Source organism: Acinonyx jubatus, chromosome B2 (genome assembly GCF_027475565.1).
Source record: "Acinonyx jubatus isolate Ajub_Pintada_27869175 chromosome B2, VMU_Ajub_asm_v1.0, whole genome shotgun sequence".
NCBI classification, from domain to species: domain Eukaryota; kingdom Metazoa; phylum Chordata; class Mammalia; order Carnivora; family Felidae; genus Acinonyx; species Acinonyx jubatus.
In genome coordinates, this window is record NC_069385.1 from 113,134,292 (window position 1) to 113,159,773 (window position 25,482).

General features: G+C 38.8%; 1 protein-coding gene across 1 annotated transcript in view; it reads left to right on the plus strand.

The window, feature by feature from the left end:
- Nucleotides 1-17,319, plus strand: part of GLO1 (glyoxalase I) — a 37,016-nt gene extending 19,697 nt beyond the window's left edge. Inside the window, exons 2-6 of the mRNA XM_015069787.3 lie at nucleotides 561-643; nucleotides 10,305-10,445; nucleotides 11,265-11,332; nucleotides 12,008-12,097; nucleotides 15,829-17,319. Of these exons, the coding sequence (XP_014925273.1) occupies nucleotides 561-643; nucleotides 10,305-10,445; nucleotides 11,265-11,332; nucleotides 12,008-12,097; nucleotides 15,829-15,917 (471 nt within the window). The 3' untranslated portion in view covers nucleotides 15,918-17,319. The remainder of the gene's footprint in view (nucleotides 1-560; nucleotides 644-10,304; nucleotides 10,446-11,264; nucleotides 11,333-12,007; nucleotides 12,098-15,828) is intronic.
- The last annotated feature ends 8,163 nt before the right edge of the window (nucleotides 17,320-25,482 follow it).

A 25,482-nucleotide genomic window follows, 5' to 3' on the forward strand; every position in this document is an offset into this window, starting at 1 on the left:
AGAAGTCAGGGGCAGCTTTGCTCTTTTCCAGCTGCTTGCTGAAACCAAGACCTTTAGGAGTGCAGCACCTGCCTAGAAAAACAATCCAAATATTATAGAAGCATGTAATTTCAGAGCCAGCTGCCTTATATGTGATTATAAGGTGTGAATGAAGAATTAAATTACATTCATTAAGATCTACTTATTAAGATAAAGTAGTTTTTAGACTGGTTTCATTTATTTTTTCATGTTTATTTATTTTGAAAGAATAAATGAGCATGTGCGAAGGGTAGAAGGGCAGAGAGAGAGGGAGACAGAGAATCCCAAGCAGGATCCATGCTGTCAGTGCAGAGCCAGATGCAGGGCTTGAACTCATGAACTGTGAGATCATGACCTGAACTGAAGTCAAGAATCAGACACTTGGACGTTTAAGTGACTGAGCCACCCAGATGCCCCCAGAATGCTTTCTTCTTAAACATTACGTTGCAAAGGTGGACTGTATCTTGCTACAGAAAGCACAATTAATGTTGGTAACGAGTGTCAGAAGTCAAATGTGTTTAATATACACTTTTTCTCCTTAGGATTTTCTGTTGCAGCAGACCATGCTACGAGTTAAAGATCCTAAAAAGTCATTGGATTTTTATACTAGAATTCTTGGAATGACGTAAGTAAACTATTTGTGGTCATAATTTGTTTAATAATTTAATTAATTTTTAAAATTTATATCCAAATTAGTTAGCATATAGTGCAATAATGATTTCAAGAGTAGATTCCAGTGATTCATCCACTATGTATAATACCCAGTGCTCATCTCAACAAGTGTCCTCCTTAATGCCCCTTACCCATTTAGCCCCTGCCCTTACCCCTGACCCATCTAGCATCCCTCAGTTTGTTCTCTGTATTAAAGAGTCCCTTATGTTTTGTCCCCCTCCTCGTGTTTATATTATTTTGCTTCCCTTCCTTTGTGTTCATCTGTTTTATATCTTAAATTCCTCATATGAGTGAAGTCGTAATGATATGTGTCTTTCTCTGACTAATTTCGCTTAGCATAATACCCTCTAGTTCCATCCACATAGTTGCAAATGGCAAGATTTCATTCTTTTTGGTTGCCGAGTAATACTCCATTGTGTGTGTGTGTGTGTGTGTGTGTGTGTGTGTATACACACTACATCTTTATCCATTCATCCATCAATGGACATTTGGGCCCTTTCCATACTTTGGGTATTGTTGATAGTGCTGCTGCTATAAACATTGGGGTGCATGTGCCCCTTTGAAACAGCACACCTGTATCCCTTGCATAAATACCTAGTAGTGCAATTGCTGGGCCATAGGGTAGTTCTACTTTTAGTTTTTTGAGGAAGCGCCGCACTGTTTTCCTGAGTGGCTGCACCAGTTTGCATTCCCACCAACAATGCAAAAGAGATCCTCTTTTCCCACATCCTCACCAACATCTGTTGTTGCCTGAGTTATTAATTTTAGCCATTCTGATTGGTCTGAGGTGGTATCTTATTGTGGTTTTAATTTGTATTTCCCTGATGATGAGTGATGTTGAGCATTTTTTCATGGTTTGTTCGCCATCTGGATGTCTTTTTTAGAGAAATATCTATTCATGTCTTTTGCCCATTTCACAGGATTATTTTTTTGGACGTTGAGTTTGATAAGTTCTTCATACATTTTGGATACTAGCCCTTTGTCTGATACGTTATTTGCATATATCTTCTCCCATTCTGTCACTTGTCTTTTGGTTTTGCTGATTGTTTCCTTTGCCATGTAGAAGCTTTTTGTCTTGATGAGGTCCCAATAGTTCATTTTTGCTTTTGTTTCCCTTGCCTCTGGAGATGTGTTGAGTAAGAAGTTGCTGCGGCCAACGTCAAAGAGGTTTTTGCCTGCTTTCTCCTCAAGGATTTTGATGGCTTCCTGTCTTACATTTAGGTCTTTCATCCATTTTGAGTTTACTTTTGTGTATGGTGTAAGAAAGTGGTCCAGGTTCATTTTTCTGCATGTTGCTGTCCAGTTTTCCCAGCACCATTTGCTGAAGAGACTTTCTTTTTTCTATTGGATGCTTTGTCAAAGATTAGTTAGCCATACGTTTGCAGGTCCATTTCTGGGTTCTCTATTCTGTTCCATTGATCTGAGTGTCTGTTTTTGTGCCAGTACCATACTGTCTTGATGATTACAGCTTTGTAATATATCTTGAAGCCTTCAGCTTTGGTTTTCTTTTTCAGGATTGCTTTGGCTATTTGGGGTCTTTTTCTGGTGTCATACAAATTTTAGGATGGTTTGTTCTAGTTCTGAGAAGAATGCCAGTGCAATTTTGATTAGGATTGCATTGAATATGTAGATTGCTTTCGGTAGTTCTGACATTTTAACAATATTTGTTCCAATCCATGAGCATGGAATATTTTTCCATTTTTTTGTGTCTTCAGTTTCTTTCATAAGCTTTCTATAGTTTTCAGTGTATAGATTTTTCACCTCTTTGGTTAGGTTTATTCCTAGATATTTTATGGTTTTTGGTGCAAATTGTAAATGGGGTCGATTCCTTGATTTCTTTTTCTGTTGCTTCATTGTTGGTGTATAGGAATGCAACCGATTTCTGTGCGTTGATTTTATATCATGCCACTTTGCTGAATTCATGGATCAGTTCTAGCAGTTTTTGGTGGAATCTTTTGGATTTTCCATATAGAGTATCATGTCTGTGAAGAGTGAAAGTTTGACTTCCTCCTTGCCAATTTGGATGCCTTTTATTTCTTTGTGTTGTCTGATTGCTGAGGCTAGGACTTCCAATACTATGTTGAATAACAGTGGTGAGAGTGGACATCCCTGTCGTGTTCCTGACCTTAGGGGGAAAGTGCTCAGTTTTTCCCCATTGAAGATGATATTAGCGGTGGGTCTTTCATATTTGGTTTTATGATCTTGAGGTATGATTCTTCTATCCTTACATTCTTGAGGGGTTTTGTCAAGAAAGCATGCTGTATTTTGTCAAATGTTTTCTCTGCATCTATTGAGAGGATCATGTGGTTCTTGTCCTTTCTTTTATTGATGTGGTGAATCACATTGATTGTTTTGTGGATATTGAACAAGCCCTGCATCCCAGGTATAAATCCCACTTGGTCATGGTGAATAATTCTTTTAATGTATTGTTGGATCCAGTTGCTAATATCTTGTTGAAGATTTTTCCATCCAGGTTCATCAGGGAAATTGGTCTGTAGTTCTCCTTTTTAGTGGGGTCTTTGGTTTTGGAATCAATGTAATGCTGCCTTCACAGAATGAGTCTGGAAGTTTTCCTTCCACTTCTATTTTTTGGAACAGCTTCAAAAGAATAGGTGTTAATTCTTCTTTAAATGTTTGGTAGAATTCCCCTGGAAAGCCTTTTGGCCCTGGAATCTTGTTTTTTGGGAGACTTTTGATTATTAATTCGATTTCTCTACTGGTTATGGGTCTGTTCAAATTTTCTATTTCTTCTTGTTTCAGTTTTGGTAGTTTTATTATATGTTTCTAGGAATTTGTCCATTTCTTCCAGACTGCTCAATTTATTGGTATATAATTGCTCATAATATTCTCTTATTATTGTTTGTATTTCTGCTGTGTTGGTTGTGATCTCTCCTCTTTCATTCTTGATTTTATTTATTTTTGTCCTTTCCTTTTTCTTTTTGATCAGACTGGCTAGGGTTTTATCAATTTTTTAAATTATTTCGAAGAACCAGCTCCCGGTTTCATTGATCTGTTGTTCTAATATTTTTTTTTTTGGTTTCAATAGCACTGATTTCTACTCTAATCTTTATTATTCCCTGTCTTTTAGTGGTTCGGGGTTTTATTTGCTGTTCTTTTTCCAGCTCTTTAAGGTGTAAGGTTAGGTTGCATATCTGAAACCTTTCGACCTTCTTTAGGAAGGCCTGGATTGCTATATACTTCCCTCTTATGACCGCCTTTGCTGCGTCCCAGAGGTTTTGGGCTGTGGTGTTATCATTTTCATTGGCTTCCATGTACTTTTAAATTTTCTCTTTCATGTATTGGTTAGCCCATTCATTCTTTAGTGGGATGTTCTTTAATCTCCAAGTGTTTGTTGTCTTTCCAAATTTTTTCTTGTGGTTGATTTCGAGTTTCATAGTGTTGTGGTCTGATAATATGCATGGTATGATCTCGATCTTTTTGTAGTTGTTAAGGGCTGATTTGTGTCCCAGTATGTGATCTATTCTGAGGAATGTTCCATATGCACTCGAGAAGAATGTGTATTCTGCTGCTTTGGGATGAAATGTTCTGAATATATGTTAAGTCCGTGCAGTCCAGTGTGTCATTCAACGATATCGTTTCCTTGTTGATTTTCTGTTTAGATGATCTGTCCATTGTTGTAAGTGGGGTGTTGAAGTCCCCTATTATTATCAATGAGTTTCTGTATGTTTGTGATTAATTGATTTATATATTTGGGTCCTCTCAAGTTTGGAGCATAAATGTTACAATTGTTGGATCTTCTTGGTGGATAGACCCCTTAATTATGATATAATACCCTTCTTCATCTCTTGTTACATTCTTTATTTTAAAATCTAGATTCTCTGATACAAGTGTGGCCACTCTGGCTTTCTTTTGTGACCATTAGCATGATAGATGGTTCTCCATCCCTTAATTTCAATCTGAAGGTGTCTTCAGGTCATTAAAATGGGTCTCTCGTAAACAGCATATAGATGGATTTTTGTTTACTCATCCATTCTGTTACCCTGTGTCTTCTGATTGGAGTGTTTAGTCCGTTGACATGTAAAGTGAGTACCGAAAGATATGAATTTATTGCCATTGTGTTGCCTGTAAAGTTGGAATTTCTGGTGGTGTTCTCTGGTCCTTTCTAGTCTTTGTTATTTTTGGTCATTTTTTTCTGTCTTTTCTCCCCTTCAGAGAGTCCCCTTAAAATTTCTTGCAGGGCTGGTTTAATGGTCACAAACTCCTTTAGTTTTTGTTTGGGAATCTTTTTATATGTCCTTCTATTTTGAATGACAACCTTGCTGGATAAAGAATTTTTGGTTGTATTTGTTTCCAGTTCAGCACATTGAATATATCTTGCCACTCCTTTCTGGCCTGACAAGTTTCTGTGAATGGGTCTGCTGTGAACCTGATCTCTCTTCCCTTGTAGTTTAAGGACTTGTTTTCCTTTGCTGCTTTCATGATTCTTTCCTTGCCTGAGTATTTTGTGAATTTGACTATGATATGCCTTGTTGATGGTCGGTTTTTGTTGAATCTAATGGGAGTTCTCTGTGCTTCCTGGATTTTGATGTTTGTGTCTTTCCCCAGGTTAGGAAAGTTTTCTGCTATGATTTGCTTACATAAACCTTCTACCCCTTTTTCTCTCTCTTCATCTACTGAGACCCCTATGATTCGGATGTTATTCCTTTCTAATGAGTCACTGAGTTCTCTAATTCTTATATCGTGCTCTTTTGCCTTAGTTTCCCTCTTTTTTTCCGCTTCATTATTCTCTATAAGTTTGTCCTTTATATTGCTGATTCGCCATTCTGCTTCATCCATCCTTGTTACCATGGCATCCATTTGAGATTGCATCTCAGAGCATTTTTAACTTTGTTCTGACTAGATTTTACTTCTTTTATCTCCGCAGAAAGGGATTCTATGCTTTTTTTCAACCCCAGCTAGTATTGTTATTATTGTGATTCTAAATTCTGGTTCAGATATCTTGCTTGTGTCTGTATTAAGTCCCTGGCTGTCATTTCCTCCTGTTATTTCTTTTGGGGTGAATTCCTTCATTTCATCATTTTGAAGGAAGTAAAAGAATTAATAAAATAAATAAATAAATAAAAATGAAAAAATTAAAAACAACACAAAGAAATCAAATAAAGGATGCTAGATTCTAGGTGTGTTTTGGTCTGGTTGTTGAAAGAAGCTTGATACGATAGAGAAAAAAATGATAAGAAAGATAAAAAAGAAAAAACGGAAAATGTTTGAAAATGAAAAAAATGAATACAGTAAAATAGAATAAAATGAAGTGATGAAAGTAAAATAGAATTTTAAAAATTTACAAAAAAGTAAAAACTATTGTAGAAAAAATTAGAATCTTTTTCATAAAAAAGGAAATAAAAATAAAGTTTTTTTCTCTTTCTGTATTCAAGAATAAGAAAAGAAAAAGAAAAAACATTGAATAGATGGACCAGTGAACAGAAAGAAATGTGATTGAAATTACATCCAGTTTCCCCTAGAAGTCAAACTATGAAGCACTTTATAGTCCGTAAACTAAGCAGGCAGAGAGACTTGTGGTGTTCTTCTGGAGCACCATTGACCCATTTGGCTGGGGCCTGGTTATAACAGCTTTGTTCTCCACTCGATGCACTGCTTAGTTTACTGGGATGGATCATTGTGGCGTGTGTAGGCGTGTATGCACATGTGTTGGAGGGGTGAAAATGGTGTCACCCAGCTACCCAGTCTCTAGTATCAGAACTCTGTGCTCTCACCCACTGGCAATCAAGCACCCCTCCATTGTCTCTGGCTTCTGTCTACTTCCCTCTTCTATACTGTCAGTGATCAAGCCATCAGCTTGGCAGGCGGCACCTCCCTCCTGAGTTTTAGCTCAACTGAGGTTGTGTTTCCAAACCTCTCACTTCTGAGGGCCCTACGGCTTTGACCACCTCAGATGCTGAGCAATGGCCAGGTGCTGGTCCACCCCCAGGAAAGTTTGTGAGACTGCGCTGCTGCAGATGCCTAGAGACTGCAGACAGGTGCCAGCCCACCCCAGAAAAAGTTTGCATGATTGTGTAGCTGCAGCTTTTCAGGGATAATGGTAAATCACAACACACATCTGATGCCAGGCTTCATTGAACCCTTAATGTCCTTGTTCTACCACTAGCGAATATGACTGTTTTCCCAGGTCCACTAGGACTTTTGCCTGTGGGGAGGCTGCACAGCCTCTCCCATATGTCCTCCCAGCAGGGGAATTGCCTCTCCCTGTGTGGCATGAGGACCCCTCAGACCTCACCGTCTGCTCCTGGGGATTCACCCTTCCCATCAGAGCTCTGCCATGTATTAAGTTGCGGAGTTTCAGACTCTACTCCCCTGTAGATAGTCATTAATGGTATTTAAACCCTTTTCTTTCTCCTTTCTCCCTTTCTCATTCAGTCCCTTGCAGGTGTTTCCACTCTTTCTCTTCAGCTGCTTTCAGGGGGCAGGGTGCTTTTCCTGTACTCTCCCAGTTGTCTCTATCCTCTCCACGAGCAAAACCAGCTCCCTGCCCTACACGGTTTCTCTCTTCCCCAGTTTACCTCTCCGCACCATATACCTGCTGAGTTCTCTGGTTCAAGTTGTGCAGATTGTTGTGTTAATCCTCATATCAGGTTTCAAGATGTGCAAGATGGTTTGGTGTTGATCTAGCTGCATTTCAAGGGCGAGAGAGACAAAAAAAACTTCCATGCTGCTCTGCCATCTTGGCCCCTCCCTGTGCCCATAGTTTTGTAAATATAGGGAATGTTTTCATTAAAAATAAAAAAAACAGATTAAACTTTTCTTCAAAAGTCACAGAAGTCCTTGGGTGCCTGAGTGGCTCAGTTGGTTAAGCGTCTGACTTCAGCTCAGGTCATGATCTCACAGTTCATGAGTTCAAGCCCTGCACATCTCAGAGCCTGGAGCCTGCTTTGGATTCTGGGTTTCCCTCTATCTCTGCCCCTCCCCAACTTGTGCGAGTGCACTTGCTCTCTCTCTCTCTCTCTCTCAAAACTAAATAAAGTAAAAAAAAAAAAAAAATCACAGAAGTCCTTTTGGTCAGGAGTCTGGGACTAGGTTTGACCTGCCAGGGCTTCTGTCAAGTTCTTCTTTGTGCCAACCAGGCTCTCTGGACAGCAAGGGATGAGTACTTGTGTGTTCTCTACCTCTGTTCTCTCTGGGAGCTGCAAGTTTAACCCTTAATGTGTTCATGTTATGAACCTTCAATGTTATGGCCTCTTGTTTACTTCAGAAAAGATGTAGTTATAAACATGCATTATTTAGCAAATAAATGAGTTTACTGAAAACTGGCCATCCGTCCCATTTTTACAGTGTGTGTTCTCTTTTGCTGAATAGGTAGTGTCTACTGATCTTGTAATCCTTAAAGCTTTTTATTTTTCTTGATTTGTTTCCCTAGATAACATGAGAGTTTGTTTGTGTCTGACAATATAGATACATAAAGAATAAAAGTAAATGATTTTTATTTTACTGCCTAGATCATTTCCATTGAGAGAAAAATTCAAGTAATACAGTATATGTTTGTTTAGAAAATCTGACCAGTTCAGAAAAATACAAAATGAAAAATGGTCACCTCCCTTTCCCAGTCCTTCTCCCCAAAGATTATTGCTCTTAACAGTTTCTTGTTATTCTTTCCAGAAAAAGTAGTTTTGTACGTTTACAGAACATTTAAAAGAGTGAAAACAAATACATTGAAGACTTGGTATTTGCCAGGCACTGTATATGTTTCTTCATACAGTTTCCATAGTAGCTTATGAAATAGTTTATATCCCATTTTACAAATGAAGGAAGAAACCAGAGTTTAAAGACATTAAGTTACTGGCCCCAGATGCCACAATGGGTACATGGCAGAGCAGGAATTTGAATCCAGGTCTGATCGACTCCAGTGTTGACCTTGTTTTTCAAGAGCCTCCAAACAGGGTGCAACTTGACATTATACTGAAAGATATACTCAGCTGAGAAAAGCAGGTTATACAACAGGTTTATTTGCTCTAGTTCCCACCTGATTGGTCTGTAAGCCTTGTGCAATCTGTTTTAGTAAGTGCAGAGATTGTTTTTCATGACGGTATTTGAGGTGTTTGCTGCCTTATTATAAACATGTTAGAGTAAATCTTATTTGTGATAAGTCAATGTCTGGGTCTCAGTGGACCAAGGCATATTACATAGCAGTGATAATTGAAAGACTTGAAATAGAACTTAGAAATTTCCATTTGCTAGGTAGGCTTCAACCATTCCCTCTTATTGATTACAAATAGGGCCATCTTTGTGCACTTAATCCTCAATAATCTAAATAAAATTGCATACATCCTTATTCTACCCTACTCCTTGCAAAGTAATCTTATACTCTTTAAACTCACTTTATAGGCCATGACTTCAATTACGTTTTTTAAAACTTTAGGATTAGTAATTCATTCACTCTTTGTCTCACATCAGTTATTCCCTTTCTGCTGGCTTGTGGTGTCTAAATGGGATGTCTCTCCATTAGAGGCTGTGCCCCAAATGTGGGGCAACAATCAGTTGGGAGGAAGCTGTGGCACGGGAGGTGGGAGAATTCACCTGAGGCAGAACAAAGGGTATAGAAGTTTATTGAATATACTGCAGGGGAGTGGGGGGCAAGACAGCAAAGGAGAGGTGTCTGCAAGGAAGCAGTGGGTGGGGACTGTTTTTAAAGGGGAAGATGAGGATGTATGGCAATGTATGGAATTCTTCCTTTTTTGGTAGCTCTTCCTGGTTGTAAGTAGCCCATTGGTTAATTAGGGCCTGTGAGGTGGGGCGCCTGATGGGCCTGTCTGTGTTCAGCCAGGTGGTCCCTATAGGCCCTTTCTACATTCCATGGCTCAAGCCTGTTTGCATAAAAGTGGCCTTTACATGGCTCTTTTCCCTCAACCTACAAACAATCTTAAGTCTTCTCCATTCTAGCATGATTCTTGCCTTCTGCTCCCTTGCCCTCTTTCCCATCATCACCGATCACCTATATAGGTCAACCATGCTTGCTGTTTTACCTGGGTACCTTCCCTTCTCTCCTGCCCCATGCTGCTGAGAGTGGCCTCGCAGGACCTTTCCATATCCAGTGACCCATTCTCAGTCTTAATGCTGCTTGACCTTTCTGCAGGATCTCATATGGTTAACCACTTTCTCATTGACATTCACATTTTCTGTGATACTCATCTGTCCTTCCTTCTAACCATTTATCCTTAGTTTCTTTTCCTAATTTTGGCATAGTAAGAACTCAGTAAATGTATTTTATTTAACTGAATGCCATATATCTGAAAGAACAATAAGGTAATACATTGTATTTTTCACCAAAATTAGACAAAATTTTCTTTTGAAGATACATTTTGCCATTTATAAGCAAATACTATAATCCCAGATAAGTTTTATTATATTTGAAAAATTGAATTATGAAAGTTGCTTTTTAAAATTTTTTAATTTCACTGATATTTACAGATAAATAGGTTTTTTTTTTTTAGTGAGATATTTTCATTGATTTCCCTGTTTTTCCTATTAAATGGCCTCACTACATAGGGCTTTTATTCTTAGTAGAACTTGAATATTGTCATACTGATTTTAATATGAGTCAACTTTTCCTATTGTTAATTGATTAACTTGTTATTTAATTGTAGGCTACTCCAAAAATCAGATTTTCCCACTATGAAATTTTCAATCTATTTCTTGGCTTATGAGGAAAAAAATGACATCCCAAAAGATAAAAATGAAAAAGTAGCATGGGTGTTCTCCAGGAAAGCTACACTTGAACTGACACAGTGAGTATGAGTTTTTATCTTTTTATATATATTCTACATTTTCTTAAACCTTTTTTTCCTTACTTACAAGCTTAATTCAAACCAGATCTGCCTAATCAGTTTGCATTTATAACAGTTTGAATCTTTTATCATGGATCTTTGGTCTTTGTACTGTTTTGGTGGGTAGGGCAAGGCGGTAGGGCTAGTTTGTCTTTTAGATAGAGAATGTAGGACTGAATTGGCAAGATACTTGCCAAACTACAGCTAATGAATATTGAAGCACTGTAACTAACGTCTTCATAACTTCAGGATTTTAGAAATTTTTTTTTTAATTTTTTACGTTGTTTCTGTGTCCTCTTGAACAACTAACAAAAGAGCATTTATTTCAGAGTGTGTGATTTAGTGTGTCCCTGATTCAAAACAGCTCTGGAATCAGACAGACTAGACATGAGTGTTGGCTCTGCCACCCTGAACAAGTTCTGTCACCTCCCTCCATGGCAGTCTCATTTATGAAATGGGGACTCAAATCTAGCCCACAGAGCTGTTGTTAAAGATTTAATGAAGTCCTCAAAGTATCCTCAATAAAGTACAATAAATGACAGTTGCTGTTGGTATCATTATTGGTCTTATCCAGATGCCTGGTTTTATTGTCTCCTTAGCCTAATTAAAATCATATTTTGCCCATTTGCCTTTTCTGTGGTTGAAAACTTAATATTTACAGTAGTAAGGAATAAACCAAGTATATTTAAATGGTATGATTTCAAAGAGATTGTTGCAATTTTCTTTTCAGAATATCTGTTCTATCAGTCACTTGTAATTATGTTTTCCCTCCTTTTGTAGCAACTGGGGCACCGAAGATGATGAGACCCAGAGTTACCACAGTGGCAACTCAGACCCTCGAGGATTTGGTACGTTTGCCTATGCGTATGTAATATACATGGATTTGTGTGATTTGTGCATTGTGTATATATTAAGAATAATCAACTTCTTAGGAGTATGGTTATTTTCATTTTCCAGGAAAAATTTGATTTAGGAATTGTTTAATTTCGTAGTCTCTACCTAAACTCTACATTTACTCTCACAATGATTTTACTTTTCAGTCTCAGTATTATACTTCCAGTGGACTTTTTAATTTAAAAAACAAAACCTGTGGTTGATAAGAATCCCATTTCTGCTAGCATACACTTCTGCCCCCGTCTATAATCTCTCAGTCAGGATGACAGGATTGTAGGTTTATATTGGCTGCTATGTATGCAGTGTCCACAACAAACCTATTCAGTATGAATAAAGGATTACTCTTTCATGATATAGTAATTCTTAACAGATTGAACTATGCATGAGCCCCACTATCAGGCCTCTTTTACATAATTTATTATTCAGAGCTACTGATTAGTTTATTATACCCAACCAAGACTTAGATTCTTGTTCTTTACTATATGTTTTGAACTTATTTGACTCAGTCTGTTTTCAGGTGTCTTATATTTTGAAATAAACTACTTTTGGAAGCTACTTGTGATACTTGGATACCCTGAAGTAATTATTTCTTCCTTCTGCCTGCCTTGTTTTGGGGATGACCACCTCAGGTCACATTGGAATTGCTGTTCCTGATGTACATGGTGCTTGTAAAAGATTTGAAGAACTGGGAGTCAAATTTGTGAAGAAACCTGATGATGGTGAGTCTGCTACTGGTTTTCCGCAGGCCTCTCCTTTGAGTTACGTAACATTTACTAAGCACCCACAGAGGGTACTGATATAGTCAGTGCCCTCTGGGTGCAAGGAACTTTGAAGAAGTCTGTTTCAACCAGTGTAAGGAAAACAGAGGAATTATTGGAAAAATACCTGGGTATCTTAGGGAACTAAGACAGCAACTAGGGTGGCTTCACAAGGGACTAGACTCAGAGTCTGGAAGAGCCATCAAAAACCTATGTTCTCAGGCACCTGGGTGGCTCAGTTAGTTAAGCATTTGACTCTTGGTCTCAGCTCAGGTCTTAATCTCAGGGTTGTGAGTTCAGGCCCCATGTTGGGCTCTGCACTGGGCATAGAGACTACTTAAAAAACAAAAAAATCCTAGGCTCTCTCCCCCACTTTTGACTTTACCACATTCTGTCACTGGCCACCAGTTTTTACTATTTCAGCATGTATCTAGCCATCCAAAAATAAGTTCCATAAGGCCTATTTTATCTGATTTTCATGTAACTAACACCACATCTTCTTGGTTAATAATGGCTGGTATTTCATTTTCATTCTTCTGCAACCCTTGCATGTCCTTAGGTTTTAAGTCCGTCTCTAGAAATAGTGTATATAGGGGCGCCTGGGTGGCGCAGTTGGTTAAGCGTCCGACTTCAGCCAGGTCATGATCTCGCGGTCCGTGAGTTCGAGCCCCGCGTCAGGCTCTGGGCTGATGGCTCAGAGCCTGGAGCCTGTTTCCGATTCTGTGTCTCCCTCTCTCTCTGCCCCTCCCCCGTTCATGCTCTGTCTCTCTCTGTCCCAAAAATAAAATAAACGTTGAAAAGAAAAAAAAATTAAAAAAAAAAAAAAAGAAATAGTGTATATATCTACATTTTGTTGGATTTACACATATTATGATTATTTTACTTAGATTTGTTTCTGCCATCATAATTTATTATTTCAATTTTTGTTTGAAAGAGTTCACATTTCATTTTAATCCTTTTGTTTTCAATTAAAAGATTTGATATCCAGATATCCTCCCAGAGTGAGATATTACTGATACATTTTTCCTTTCTTTGGCCTTGTGTGGTTTTTTTTTTTGTTTTTTGTTTTTATTTTTCAGTGGACTCTGTACCCAATGTGGGGTTAAGACTTATAACCCTGAGATCAAGAGTCACGTGCTCTACCAACTGACCTAGCCAGGTGCCACTTGGCCTTGGCTTTTTGAAAATAATACATATATCAAAGTATTTGGCCACCTTTTCTCTGTGTATCTCTTACAGCATCTTGTGGGTTTTTCTGTCCCTTTACTAAGAATCTCAACCAAAATAGTTTTTAAAGGGTTTGTGAGGCAAAAGTTTTAACTTTGTATGCCTCAGATCCATACCTTTCTCTATGAATGGCAGTTTTGTTGAATGTAAAACCTTAAGTTTACTTTCCTTTGAACTCACGACCGTGACATCATGAGTCATATGCTCTTCTGACTGAGCCAGCCAGGCACCCCCCACTTTTATATACTTTAATAGCTCTTGGCCCATTGGTTTGATATTTGTTCTGTTCGAATCTATAATCCACTGTTTGTTTTATGGTTATGTTCCTCAAATTCTTGTTACTTTGGTCTCTGAGGAGTCTTTTTTCATTGCAACTGTTACTGTTGCAGTGCATCAGGGAATGTGAATCGGGGGAGGCTAGACCCCACTCTTTAACAGCTCACACGATCTCAGGAAGATGGGCCAGGCAGAGATCCCTAGCCACCTGAAAACGAGAGTTAAACACCTCATGTTTTGCAGAGCAGCTCTTCAGGTCACATCTTCCCCCTTGTCCCTCAGAGAAAAGGAGTATCAGTAGGAGGCACTTCCTTCCAAGATGGTTATTCCCTAACCTTGTGTGGAAAGTGAAGGCTGGGGAGATCAGTTGTTTCTCACCTGTTTTTGTCCGTTCCTCACAGGCATAAGACTTGGTACTGCCCTTAATTACTCCTGAGGACATCTGAACCCGTAGTTTGAACCTCCCCCAGCGTGGGGGTAGGAGCTGATGCCCAAGGCACAGGGCGGAGCAAGAGCCAAATTAACAAAACCCCTTCTGTTTATTCTCCCACAACTGTGATGGACTGCCTTCTGGTCCAGGCCCAAACTATCCATTCCCACATGGACCAGGTTAAAACAGTCACCCCACCCCCACCTTTTCCAGTCCTCAGTCATCACCCCAAGGGTGTGTCACTTTTTTTTTTCTTCATTTTCCATATATGTTCCTCTGGGGCTGATCTTGGGGAAAAGAGCCAGAGAGAGATAGGAGTCAAACTAATTTAGCATCTTGGTCCCAAAATAGATTGCTGAGGTCACATTTCTGCACTTAAGCAAACAACTCTACTACTAGACCTTCTAGCTTCTCAATCCCAGTTATGAATTCCTGGGAGAAAGACTGACTGGCAGAGCTCAAGTGACTTAGAATAGTGTTTAAAGAGTTTGTTATGCCCCAAGCCAATGACTCTTTTGGCTGTGTGGGTATGCCATGCTGCCTGCTCCCAACACCTCCTTAGTTTATTTTCCTCTTTAAAATGAGACAGTCTTGGGGCACTTGCGTGGCTCAGTGGGTTATGTGTCGGCTCTTGGTTTCAGCTCAGGTCATGATCTCACAGTTCATGGGTTTGAGACCCACATCGGTCTCTGTGCTGGCCATGTGGAGCATTGTCCCCCTGCTCCTCTCTCTGCCCCTCCCCTGCTCGTGCTTTTTCCATCTCTCAAAATAAATAAATACAAAATAAATTTTTTTAAATAAGACAGTCTCTTTGACTACTCAATGGGTAGCATGAAATGTATCATGAAGATGAAGTAAAAATCTGATGCCTAAAATTGCAGCTGGTCCCACAGTTTATTTCAGGAGAGTTGGCTTCCAGCTATGTGTAGAAGATACTGTGTGAGTTATTCTCAGAAACATGTATTTGGGCAACACTGACAGAATTTTTTAAGGTTAAAACTATAAACAAAACAACGTATTTTGTTAAAATGCAGATTAAAATTTGAATAAATGGGAATGCAAGCTGGTGCAGCCACTCTGGAAAACAGTATGGAGGTTCCTCAAAAAACTAAAAATAGAACTACGCTACGACCCAGCAATTGCATTACTAGGCATTTATCCAAGGGATACAGGTGTGCTGTTTTGAAGGGACACATGCACCCCAATGTTTATAGCAGCACTATCAATAATAGCCAAAGTATGGAAAGAGCCCAAATGTCCATCAATGGACGAATGGATAAAGAAGATGTGGTATATATATACAATGGAGTATTACTCGGCAATGAAGAATGAAATCTTGCCATTTGCAACTATGTGGATGGAACTGGAGGGTATTACTGCTAAGTGAAATTAGTCAGAGAAAGACAAATATCATATGAGGACTTTAAGAGACAAAACAGATGAACACAAGGGAAGGGAAAGAAAAATAATATAAAAACAGGGAGGGGGACAAAGCATAAGAGACTCATAAATATGGAGAACAAACAGAGGGTTACTGGAGGGGTTGTGGGAGGGGGGATGGGCTAAATGGGTAAGGGGCACTAAGGAATCTACTCCTGAAATCATTGTTGCACTATATGCTAATTTGGATGTAAATTTAAAAAAATAAAAATAAAATAAAATAAAATTTGAATAAAAAATATTCTAAATGAACAATAAAATAAAAATATTAAAAAAATTTTTAAAGTCTCTCTATAATAAAAATCATTTTATCTTACAGGTAAAATGAAAGGCCTGGCATTTATTCAAGATCCTGATGGCTACTGGATTGAAATTTTGAATCCTAACAAAATGACAACCATTATTTAGTTCTGTGAGAATACTGCTTTGCGATTTCAGTGAAGACCTTGTGGGAGGTAAAAAGGAAATAGTGTTAATCAAGATATTCAGATAACAGAAACATCTAGGACTGAAGAATCATTGTCCCAATTCAAATTGTTCTGAAGTCCATTCCCCTTTTCTATTTCAGCTATGTGTTTCACCTAACTGTTCAGTCATTCTGGTTTTAAAGTAGTGCTTTGTCTTGTGTCCTTGAATGTAGTTATATAACTTTACTTTTTTAGATAATAATTAGAACATTTCCCTTCAGAGGCTGCATTTGGCTTCTGTTTCCTAAGTATGAATATGACTTCTCTACAAGTCTGCCTTTGAATCCTCATTCTCAAAAAAAAAAAAAAAATGGACAAGTTTTTGTTGTGGTTACCTTCTGGGGTTTCAGTTCCTCAGAAATAACTTCACAATGGAAAGTAAAGAACAGTGAACAAAAATGAAACTTCATGTATATTTCAAACAGTATTAGGTGTTTATTTTACAAAAGAGAAGGTAGTCTTGGGAGCAATTCAGAATCAGACTGACAAGGATGTTGATAGGAAAACTAATTTCTTCTTATTCACGAAGTACTTTCAAAGTTCAAGGACTAACCTCTTTATTTGGGGATGGGGAGGTAGATGGGAGTAATATTTACTGGGTATGCAGACACTGGGCTAGACTGTCGCATACTGTATCTCATTTAAACCTCCCAGCTATCCTTCATCCTGAGAGAAAGCAAGCAGGCTAGACACGTAAATAACTTTAATGGAATTGAAGGCAATATAAATAGGCTCCAGTGCTTGAGCTCTGATGATCATTTTTAGTGTTTAGATTGTACCTCAAAAATTAGTGCCTCACAATACCTTCTCCACTCATCTCTGCTGTGCAAACCTCCAGTGAGCTTGAACGTTGTCCTCTCAGCTCTGGGCCCTGAGAACCATGGAGAGGGAAGAAAGGGTGGAGGAAGTCTGTAGCACACAACTGCTCTGGGGACATCTGCTTATTCCTGGGCAAGCAGCGCTTGTATTACTCGTGAAAAGCCCCTACCCCAAGGTCTTCCTGATGCCAAGTAATCATTTAGGGTAAATTATATTCAGTGACAACATTACTTAGTATCAGAGAGCAGCTCTATGGTCTTCCTTGCCATTGATATTTGGTGGATTTTAAGAAACCAAACTGATTTTGACAATCTCGTGGCCCAGAGAATAAGAACATCCAGTTTGTGGTTTACCTGACATTTTAGATTTTCCATAGGCTCCAGTGGAAGACCTTTGGGTAGGCTGTGCCAACTGTGCTAACATGGCTACAAGCAGCTGACATTTCTTTTTTTGGATGGAATGGATTATGTGAGCAAGTCAAATAGCAGGACTTACAGACTGAAATAAAGTACACTTTTAAATAAGACCGTGTTTAATTTGTAAACTGTCCAGTTCTTTTTAAGAAAGCCTGCAGAAATTTGAAAGGGCTTACAGGCTCGCTCTGAACTTGGAATAGCTGTAAATCTGCATATCCTACAAAAGCAGATAGTGTATATAAGGGAGTGTGGGAAAGGTGGAAAGAGTAAATAGGGATAAAGCAATGTGGGAGGAAAAGTACAAAAGAGGAAGGACCAACTATCAAAAGGTGACTTGTGGGAACCAACGAAGACCAATGTCACATGTTAGGTACTAGAATTATCAAGTGGGAGGGTGACTAGATTTACAAATCAGTCATTTAAACCTTGTTTCTATGGAAAGAAGCTTGCTCTACTTGCTAAGTAAAACTTGCCAAAAGACAGCCCTTGTGTATTCCTTAATTCATCTCTGCATTGAGAAGATGTATATTGGATCACCAGGTGAGGGATTGGGACAATTCAGCGATTTCCCAATTAACTTACCTAAAAGTGGTGATATGAAATAGTGACGTAGAGCACAAGTTTTCTTGTTTTCCACAATTGGACCACAAGACTGTGTAGCTGTCAATGTAAAATCAGTCTCATGTGAGTCCTTCACAGCTAAGCCTGGGACTCAGTTACAATACAGTGGTTTGAAGTAGGTGCTGATGGCTGAGAGAGAATTACTGTAGCTTCCCTACATAGCATTCTGAGCAGGATGCTTACAGTGTGTATAAATACTCCTTAGCAACACAACTACTTGTGAAGAGGGTTATATTAGTAAGGATGCTTGCTGCTGGCAATAAGAAAAGACCCAACACTATCAGATGTCAAGCACTTCAGAGGTTCTAAAAATGGGTTGATAGAGGGTTCAGAAATATCAAGATCGCTGGTTTCCTTCCACCCTTCCCAAACTGACATTCTCAGCATTTTCTTTCTGGGCTACTAATACTCATGATCAGAGGTGCATGCCTACCACGATTCCAGGTGTCCAGTATAATCCAACAATGTCCAGTAAAAGAAAATGACTTTCGTTCCTCCTGTGTCTTTAATGACTTTAAAGCCTTTCCCAAAGCTCCTCAGCATTCCCCTCATGTCTTGACTACATCTGGATCACTTGCCTGTTTTTAATCACTGACAAAGGGAATGGCCTCTCTGGGTTAGATAGATCATATTTACTTGCCCACCTGAGGATGGGCACTGGGTCAAAACTGAGACTTCCACAATGTGGAGGAGCAAATAAGGGCTTCTGAGTAGCATAAACAGAAACTGCAACAGGGTGAAACTAAATGTTGAGGACCTGTAAGAAATCAGACATTTCCTGCCCTTGAAAAGCCTGGTCTGAGATTGTAGTTCTCAACCCTATCAGACTTAGCAGACTCTTTATTATTACGTGGGAACATTTATAACATCGATCACACCCACTATCCTAAAATGAAATTCACATATAATTTACCTACATACACAATTCCAGAAATGGTCAGTCCAGTGACTCTATTGTAATATAAAGGAAAAGTGAAACCAATTTGTAATACAACATGAATTTTAACATACAAATGCCCAGATACTACTACACTAGAAAACCATGAAGTAGTCAGGTGCTTCCTCTTAGGTGTGAAAAAGTAAAACTGCTCACTCAAGTACTGTTAATCCTATTAGATATTTTATTTTATTATCTTTTTTTCAGTTTATTTTTGAGAGAGAAAGCACGAGTTGAGGAGGGACAGAGAGAGGAGAGAGAGAATCTAAAGCAGGCTCCACTGTGTGTGTGCAGAGCCCAATGTGGGGCTCGAACCCATGAACCGTGAGATTATGACCCAAACTGAAGCAGCTGCTTAACCAAATGAGCCACCCAGGTGCCCAACACTATTAGATATTTTATAATTTTTTTTTTAATGTTTATTTTTGACAGAGAGAGACAGAGCATGAGCAGGGGAGGGGCAGAGATAGAGGGAGACACAGAATCAGAAGCAGGCTCCAGGCTCTGAGCTGTCCGCACAGAGCCCGATGCGGGGCTCGAACCCACAGACTGCGAGATCATGACCTGAGCCGAAGTCGGATGCTCAACTGACTGAGCCACCCAGGCACCCCTGGATATTTTAAAATAAAGACCGAATTCACGATTTATAAAGAGCTGTATGTATGTAATGAGGATAACAAGTATGTGTTATTGGCCAAAGAACATGAATAATGTTACTGTTAAAAATGTCATTTTCCAAAATGGTGATCAAATTCTTGCTGAAGTTTTGAATAAAAGAATAGTATTCCTTCTGTAGGTAGGAAAGTTTGTCCCGAGCGAATATTAAAATTATATAAGTAACAAATAAAATAGGAGTTCTAGGCTCAGATAATAAAAAGGTGGGTTTATAATTTTTTTATTGAATATTGATATAGTGTGTAAGTTTAAGGTGCATATTTGATACATTTATATGTTGTAGTATGATTGCTAGAGCTAGCTAACTCCTCTATCATGTCACATCAATATTTCTTTTTTTGGGGTGGGAAACATTAAGATCTAGTCTCTTAGCCACTTTGAAGGTTATAATATAATAGTTGCCTATCAGCACTATCCTGTGCAGGACTTACCTACTGTTTGCAAATTTGTACTTTACATTTTTAGAAATTTTAGAATAGTTTTAGATTTATAGAAATGTTGCAAAGATAGCACAGTTCCCATATACCCCATACCCAGTTTCCTTTATTTTTAAAATCTTAAATTAGTATGGTACCCTTGTCACCACTAATGAACCAAAGTCTACACTTTATTCACATTTCCTTAGTTTTCAGCTACTTTTCTTTGTTACAGGATCCTATCCAGGATACCATATTACATATAGTTGTCGTGTCTCCTTAGACTCCAGTAGGATGTGATAGCTTTTCACACTTTCCTTGTTTTTGAGAATTTTGATAGTTTTGAGGAGTGCTAACTAGTCAGTGTTTCTCAGTTGGAATTTTATTAATATGAATTTTTTCTCATAATGAAACTGGGATTATGGGTTTTTAGGAGAAAGCCTATGAAGTGTCCTCAGCACATCTGATCAAGGGTTCACATTATCAACACGATGTATCAATGTTGCTATTAATCTGATCACTTGGCTGAGGTAGCTTTTGTTGTTTCTTCACTGTGAAGTCAATTTCCACCCACCCTCTTTCCACTCTGTGCTCCATGGAAGGAAATCAATATGTGAAGCCCACTTCCTTGAAGGGAAAAGCAAGCTTTTTACCTGTATGAATACTCGGTGAGATTTTTCAAAGTTGTGCAGGCCTTTACAGGATGTCTCACAGCCCTATCCCTTGTCCAGTAAGAACCAGTTGTGAAACCCAACCGAAAATGCCCCACGAGTTTCCAAAACTACCCCTAGGGGTCAGTAATGCCCTGTGGAGAACCACTGGCCTAAGATCTAAAATCTAGTTTCTTTAAAGTGGAGTGTGAACTTAAAGCATTTACAAAGGAATCTGAGTTCAGAAACCATAGTTTCATGCTTTTCTCCTTATTCACATGTTTTTTTGCCTCTAATTCAGGAGCAAGTTATTTTAGCTGTCTTTGAGAGTTCTTCAGGCTGTTCAGCTTTCCTTGTACATAAACTCATTTTATTGTTTTATATATTTCATTAAATTATATACTTATAACTATAAGAATAACTGTCTTGAACATGTGATCTGTCAGTAGACACGACTAACTTGATAAGCACACAACTCATCAGGTAAGTGGAAGTGTGCAGGTGTCCAAGAGAGTGACCAACTGGTTATAGTTATTCAGCCCGCCAGGGCATCAGTTCTTTACTGAGGAAATGGTAAGTCAAATCAAAGCAATAATCAGTGAAGTGGAAGCTGGTTAAGAGAATTTTTACTGTAAATGCATCGATGTGAGTCCTATCAATATTAGCAAAGATTACAGGAGATTTTTTTTACATGGCAATACCTAGGACTGCTGTACTTGTAACGAAACAGGCACTTTCATAGACTTGATCCAAACTATTGACACATCAATTTTGCATTAGGTTTCAAGAGTCATTAAAGACTTTAAAATGTTCAGATCCTGGGTGGCTCAGTCGGTTAAGCGTCCGACTTCGGCTCAGGTCATGTTCTCGTGGTTTGTGAGTTCAAGCCCTGCATCCGTCTCTGTGCTGACAGCTCACAGCCTAGAGCCTGCTTCAGATTCTGTGTCTCCTTCTCTCTCTCCCCTCCCCTGCTTATGTTCTGTCTCTCTCTTTCTCTCTCTCTCTCAAAAATAAACATTAAATTTTTTTTCTAAATGTTTGGATCCTTTTATCCAGTGTTATTGTGATATTCTGGGAGTTCTATTTCCTAGAAAATAATCAGTTTAGTTTTAAAATTATATCCTATTTATTGCTTCCATCATTATTCATAATAGCAAAAACTTAGAAACAACTGTCCCAAAATGGGGAAATAGTTAACTATCATAGCATCCTCATGTGAGAGAGTATTATCTATTTCAACACATTGTGTTTTAAACAGACATTTAAAGATATAGAAAGATACTCATGAGATACACTAAATGAAAAAGCAATATGTGAACTTAGGTACATTACTTTCTTGATTTGGTTTTAAAAGAAAACAAGTACACAAAGAAATGACCAGAAGGAAATGTATCAAATTGTGATTATCCCTGGCTGCTGAGATTATCAGTGATTTTATTTCTGTCCTTATATTTTTCTGTATTATCTAAATTCTCTAAAATAAGCAAGTATTGGGGCACCTGGGTTGCTCAGTCAGTTGAGCGTCTGACTTCGGCTCAGGTCACGATCTCACAGTTTGTGGCTCTGTGCACGATCTCACGTCCGGCTCTGTGCTGACAGCTCAGAGCCTGGAGCCTGCTTCAGATTCTGTGTCTCCTTCTCTCTCTGCCCCTCCCCCTCTCACGCTTTGTCTCACTCTTTCTCAAAAATAAATAAATGTAAAATAAAAAAAAATATTTTTAAAATAAGCATCATTTTTATAATCTGGAAAAGAATGAGAAATATTGTTTGATTTGCTAACATTTGATTTTTTTCACCTTTTGAATACAATGAGGTATTTTAACATGTTTTTGCTACTTAAACTTCTGTTCAGGATGGTGACATATTAAAAATTATGACATGCTTTTATAGTAAGTTATATTAAGTTAAAAAGACAACATTCTTGATGAGAAAGTTCAATTCAGTGACATTCAAAATTTCTTTTAACATTTAGAGAGAATGTTTAATTTTTTAAAAGTTGAAACAAGTGGGGCGTCTGGGTGGCTCAGTCAGTTGGGCATCTGACTTTGGCTCAGATCATGATCTCATGGTTAATGAGTTTGAGCCCCTCATTGGGCTCTGTGCTGACAGCTCAGAGCTTGGAGCCTGCTTCTGATTCTATGTCTCCCTCTCTCTCTCTGTTTCTTCCTTGCTCGCACTCTGTCTCTCTCTCTCTCTCAAAAATAAATAAACATTAAAAAAAAAAGTTGAAACAAGTGATAATCCATGAAGAAAGTTAGTAAGCATTGTATTTTTATCTATATTGTCTGCTCTTAGCTGATTCTGTAAGAACTTTCTTTGTTTCTTATATTCATTTTTTATTTTATTTTATACTGTAGTCCAGGGGCACCTGGGTGGCTCAGTCAGTTAAGTGTGTGACTCTTGATTTCGGCTCAGGTCATGATCTTATGACTGGGATTGAGCCCTGTGGTAGGCTCTGCACACTGAGCATAAATCCTGCTTGGGATTCTTTCTCTCCCTCTCTCTCTGCCCCTCCCACCCCCCATTCTCTCTCTTCTCTCTCTCAAAATAAATAAAAAATAAACATAAAAAAATTTAAAAAACAAAACAAAAAACTGTAGTCCAAAATTGGACCTCAAGTCAATGGCACACTTCGAGCATGAATGTCACCTGTGTTTATTTGAGAAAGTGCTAGTCAATATATTTGGAGGACCAACATATTGTAATCATCTTACCAGTATATTAAACAGCCTCACTACTCCCAAAGGGTGGTCCCTGTATCAGCAGCATCAGCAGCACTGGAGGGCTAGTTAAAAATTAAGATCTTCAGGCTTCACTTGAGACCTACTGAATGAGAAGCTTTATTTTCAAAGGATCTCCAGGCAATTAGTGTGCACAATAGTTTGAGAAGCACTGTTGTACAGACTCCTTTTTAAAGCCACTGATCTCAGAGAAGTATATTTCCAAAAATATGAATTTTTCTCCCATTGTTATAAATAAAGTAAAACACTCATTATTTGTAGCAATGAACATAAGGGATTCATATCTAATCTACAAACTCAGAGGTGTAAGAATATGAATTTTTATTCCTATTGCACATAGTTTAAAGGCCCCATTTTCTGAGGGGGTTAGGTAGAAAATGAATCTCAATAAATTCAGGATCTCTCCTGCTGCTGTTCTCTGAGATAAAATCTTAAGTTCCTGTAATGTCTAGAAGGTTGGGGGAATGTGAGCATCTGATCTTCCACAGGAGAACCATTCTATTGGCATTTGCTAAAATGTCAAGTGTCCTGTTTGGTCCTTTGTTATAGATCTAATGTGGCTTGCTGTTAGTCCATCATTCATTCTTATTGCCGAGGCTCTCTCAGGTCTGTTCCCTCCCTTGTGATTTTATTCTGCTGTTTCCATGTTATGTCAGCTATTTCCATTCCGCTATTTCCATGCTGTCAGGGAAATCTTTGGGGCTAAGGGTTCTCCTCTACAATATTTACCGAGGGAGCACTGGATGGTTCTGCAGCTCCTACATCACAAGGGGATGTTTCCATGGGGAACCTAACTCATGAGGTTTACATATGGTCCTACCTATTAGATATCTCTCACACCATTTCTTCAGGGATCTTGCTGACGTCCAGGTTTCTACCTTGGAAGCCAAAAAAAGGGCCCTTTTCCATTCAGATCTGAAGATACTCTGTCTCAGGACTCTGATTTCCCTTTACCTTAACCCACAGGTGCAGAGGAAGGTACGGCCTCCTCTTGGGGATTCACCAGGTCTCAGAGCTCTCCCTCTTGACCTGTCTCCTCACAACTCACAGCATAAAGGCTTATATTTTTGAAAGTCAAAGGCTTTTTTCCTTTTGTAACATTCCTAAGGCCTGTGTTCTAGCCGCCTGAGTGAAGAAGGGCCATGGGTCACAGAACTGTTGGGAGAAAAGTTAACGTTTTAAAACATCACGTCACATGAATAATAGGATATAAATCCTTGTAGGATTTATAAATCTCATATAAATCCTTAACGGATTTATATCCAATTATTATTTTATTATTGTAGTGTGCTCAGCATGACTGGGAGCACACAATCAATAATATTAAGTGTTTTCATAGAACCAGAAGGCTGGAAGTATAAGACAGGGATCCTGTTCTGTGAATGTTATAATTTGTGGAGGCAAACTGCACAAAACAACTACAGCACAACAGCAAAGCAAACTATCAGGAGTAAAGTAGGTTTAAAACCAATAATAGCTATCCTACTTGGGGCTATTAGTGGCAAGTTATAACACCTGAAGGACTTGTTAGAAGAATCCACCTTTAACTCAGTGTTCCCCGGATTTGGGAGCAAGAACCTCCAAACAAGCAGGGCCAAGATCTGTAGGGATAGGGAGCACAAATGCCCCAAGTGAGTAACCAAGCAATGGTGGCAGGCAGGGGCTGCTTACAGTTCTATCCACTGGTTCCTGAACACATATAATGCCTATTGGGTGTACAATACTAATAATGATACTTGCTTGAGGGTATATGATGTGCCCTGGCAGATGGCATCTCATCATTGCAGGCTTATATCTCCAAGGGGACACCTCAGCTACACCTTCAGAAGAGCTTCTCATCACACTCTCGTACCAGCAGCTTCTTATCTCTCCATATCAAATTTGAACTGGCTCAGGCATCCACATGCCATTTAAGTAGGAAGTTCAGAACCACTCTGTTAGTGCAGTACGTGATAGATCTAGTAAGTTCTGTGGCCATGTGTCCACTGCTACACCTCTTTTGCTGTAAAATGGACCCTTTGGCTGCCATCACCATGAGAAAAATATGCTCCAGGCAGCCACTGCCCTTCTAGCCTAGAGCCCAGCATGGGATGCATGGAGCAGAGTCATCCCAGGTGTCTGAGAGCCTGAAACAGAGTGACCTTAGCTGATCTGCACAAGCAAGAAATAAGTGCTTATTGTATGCTACTGAGATTTTTGTGACTGCTTGTTACACAGAATTTTTCAGACAA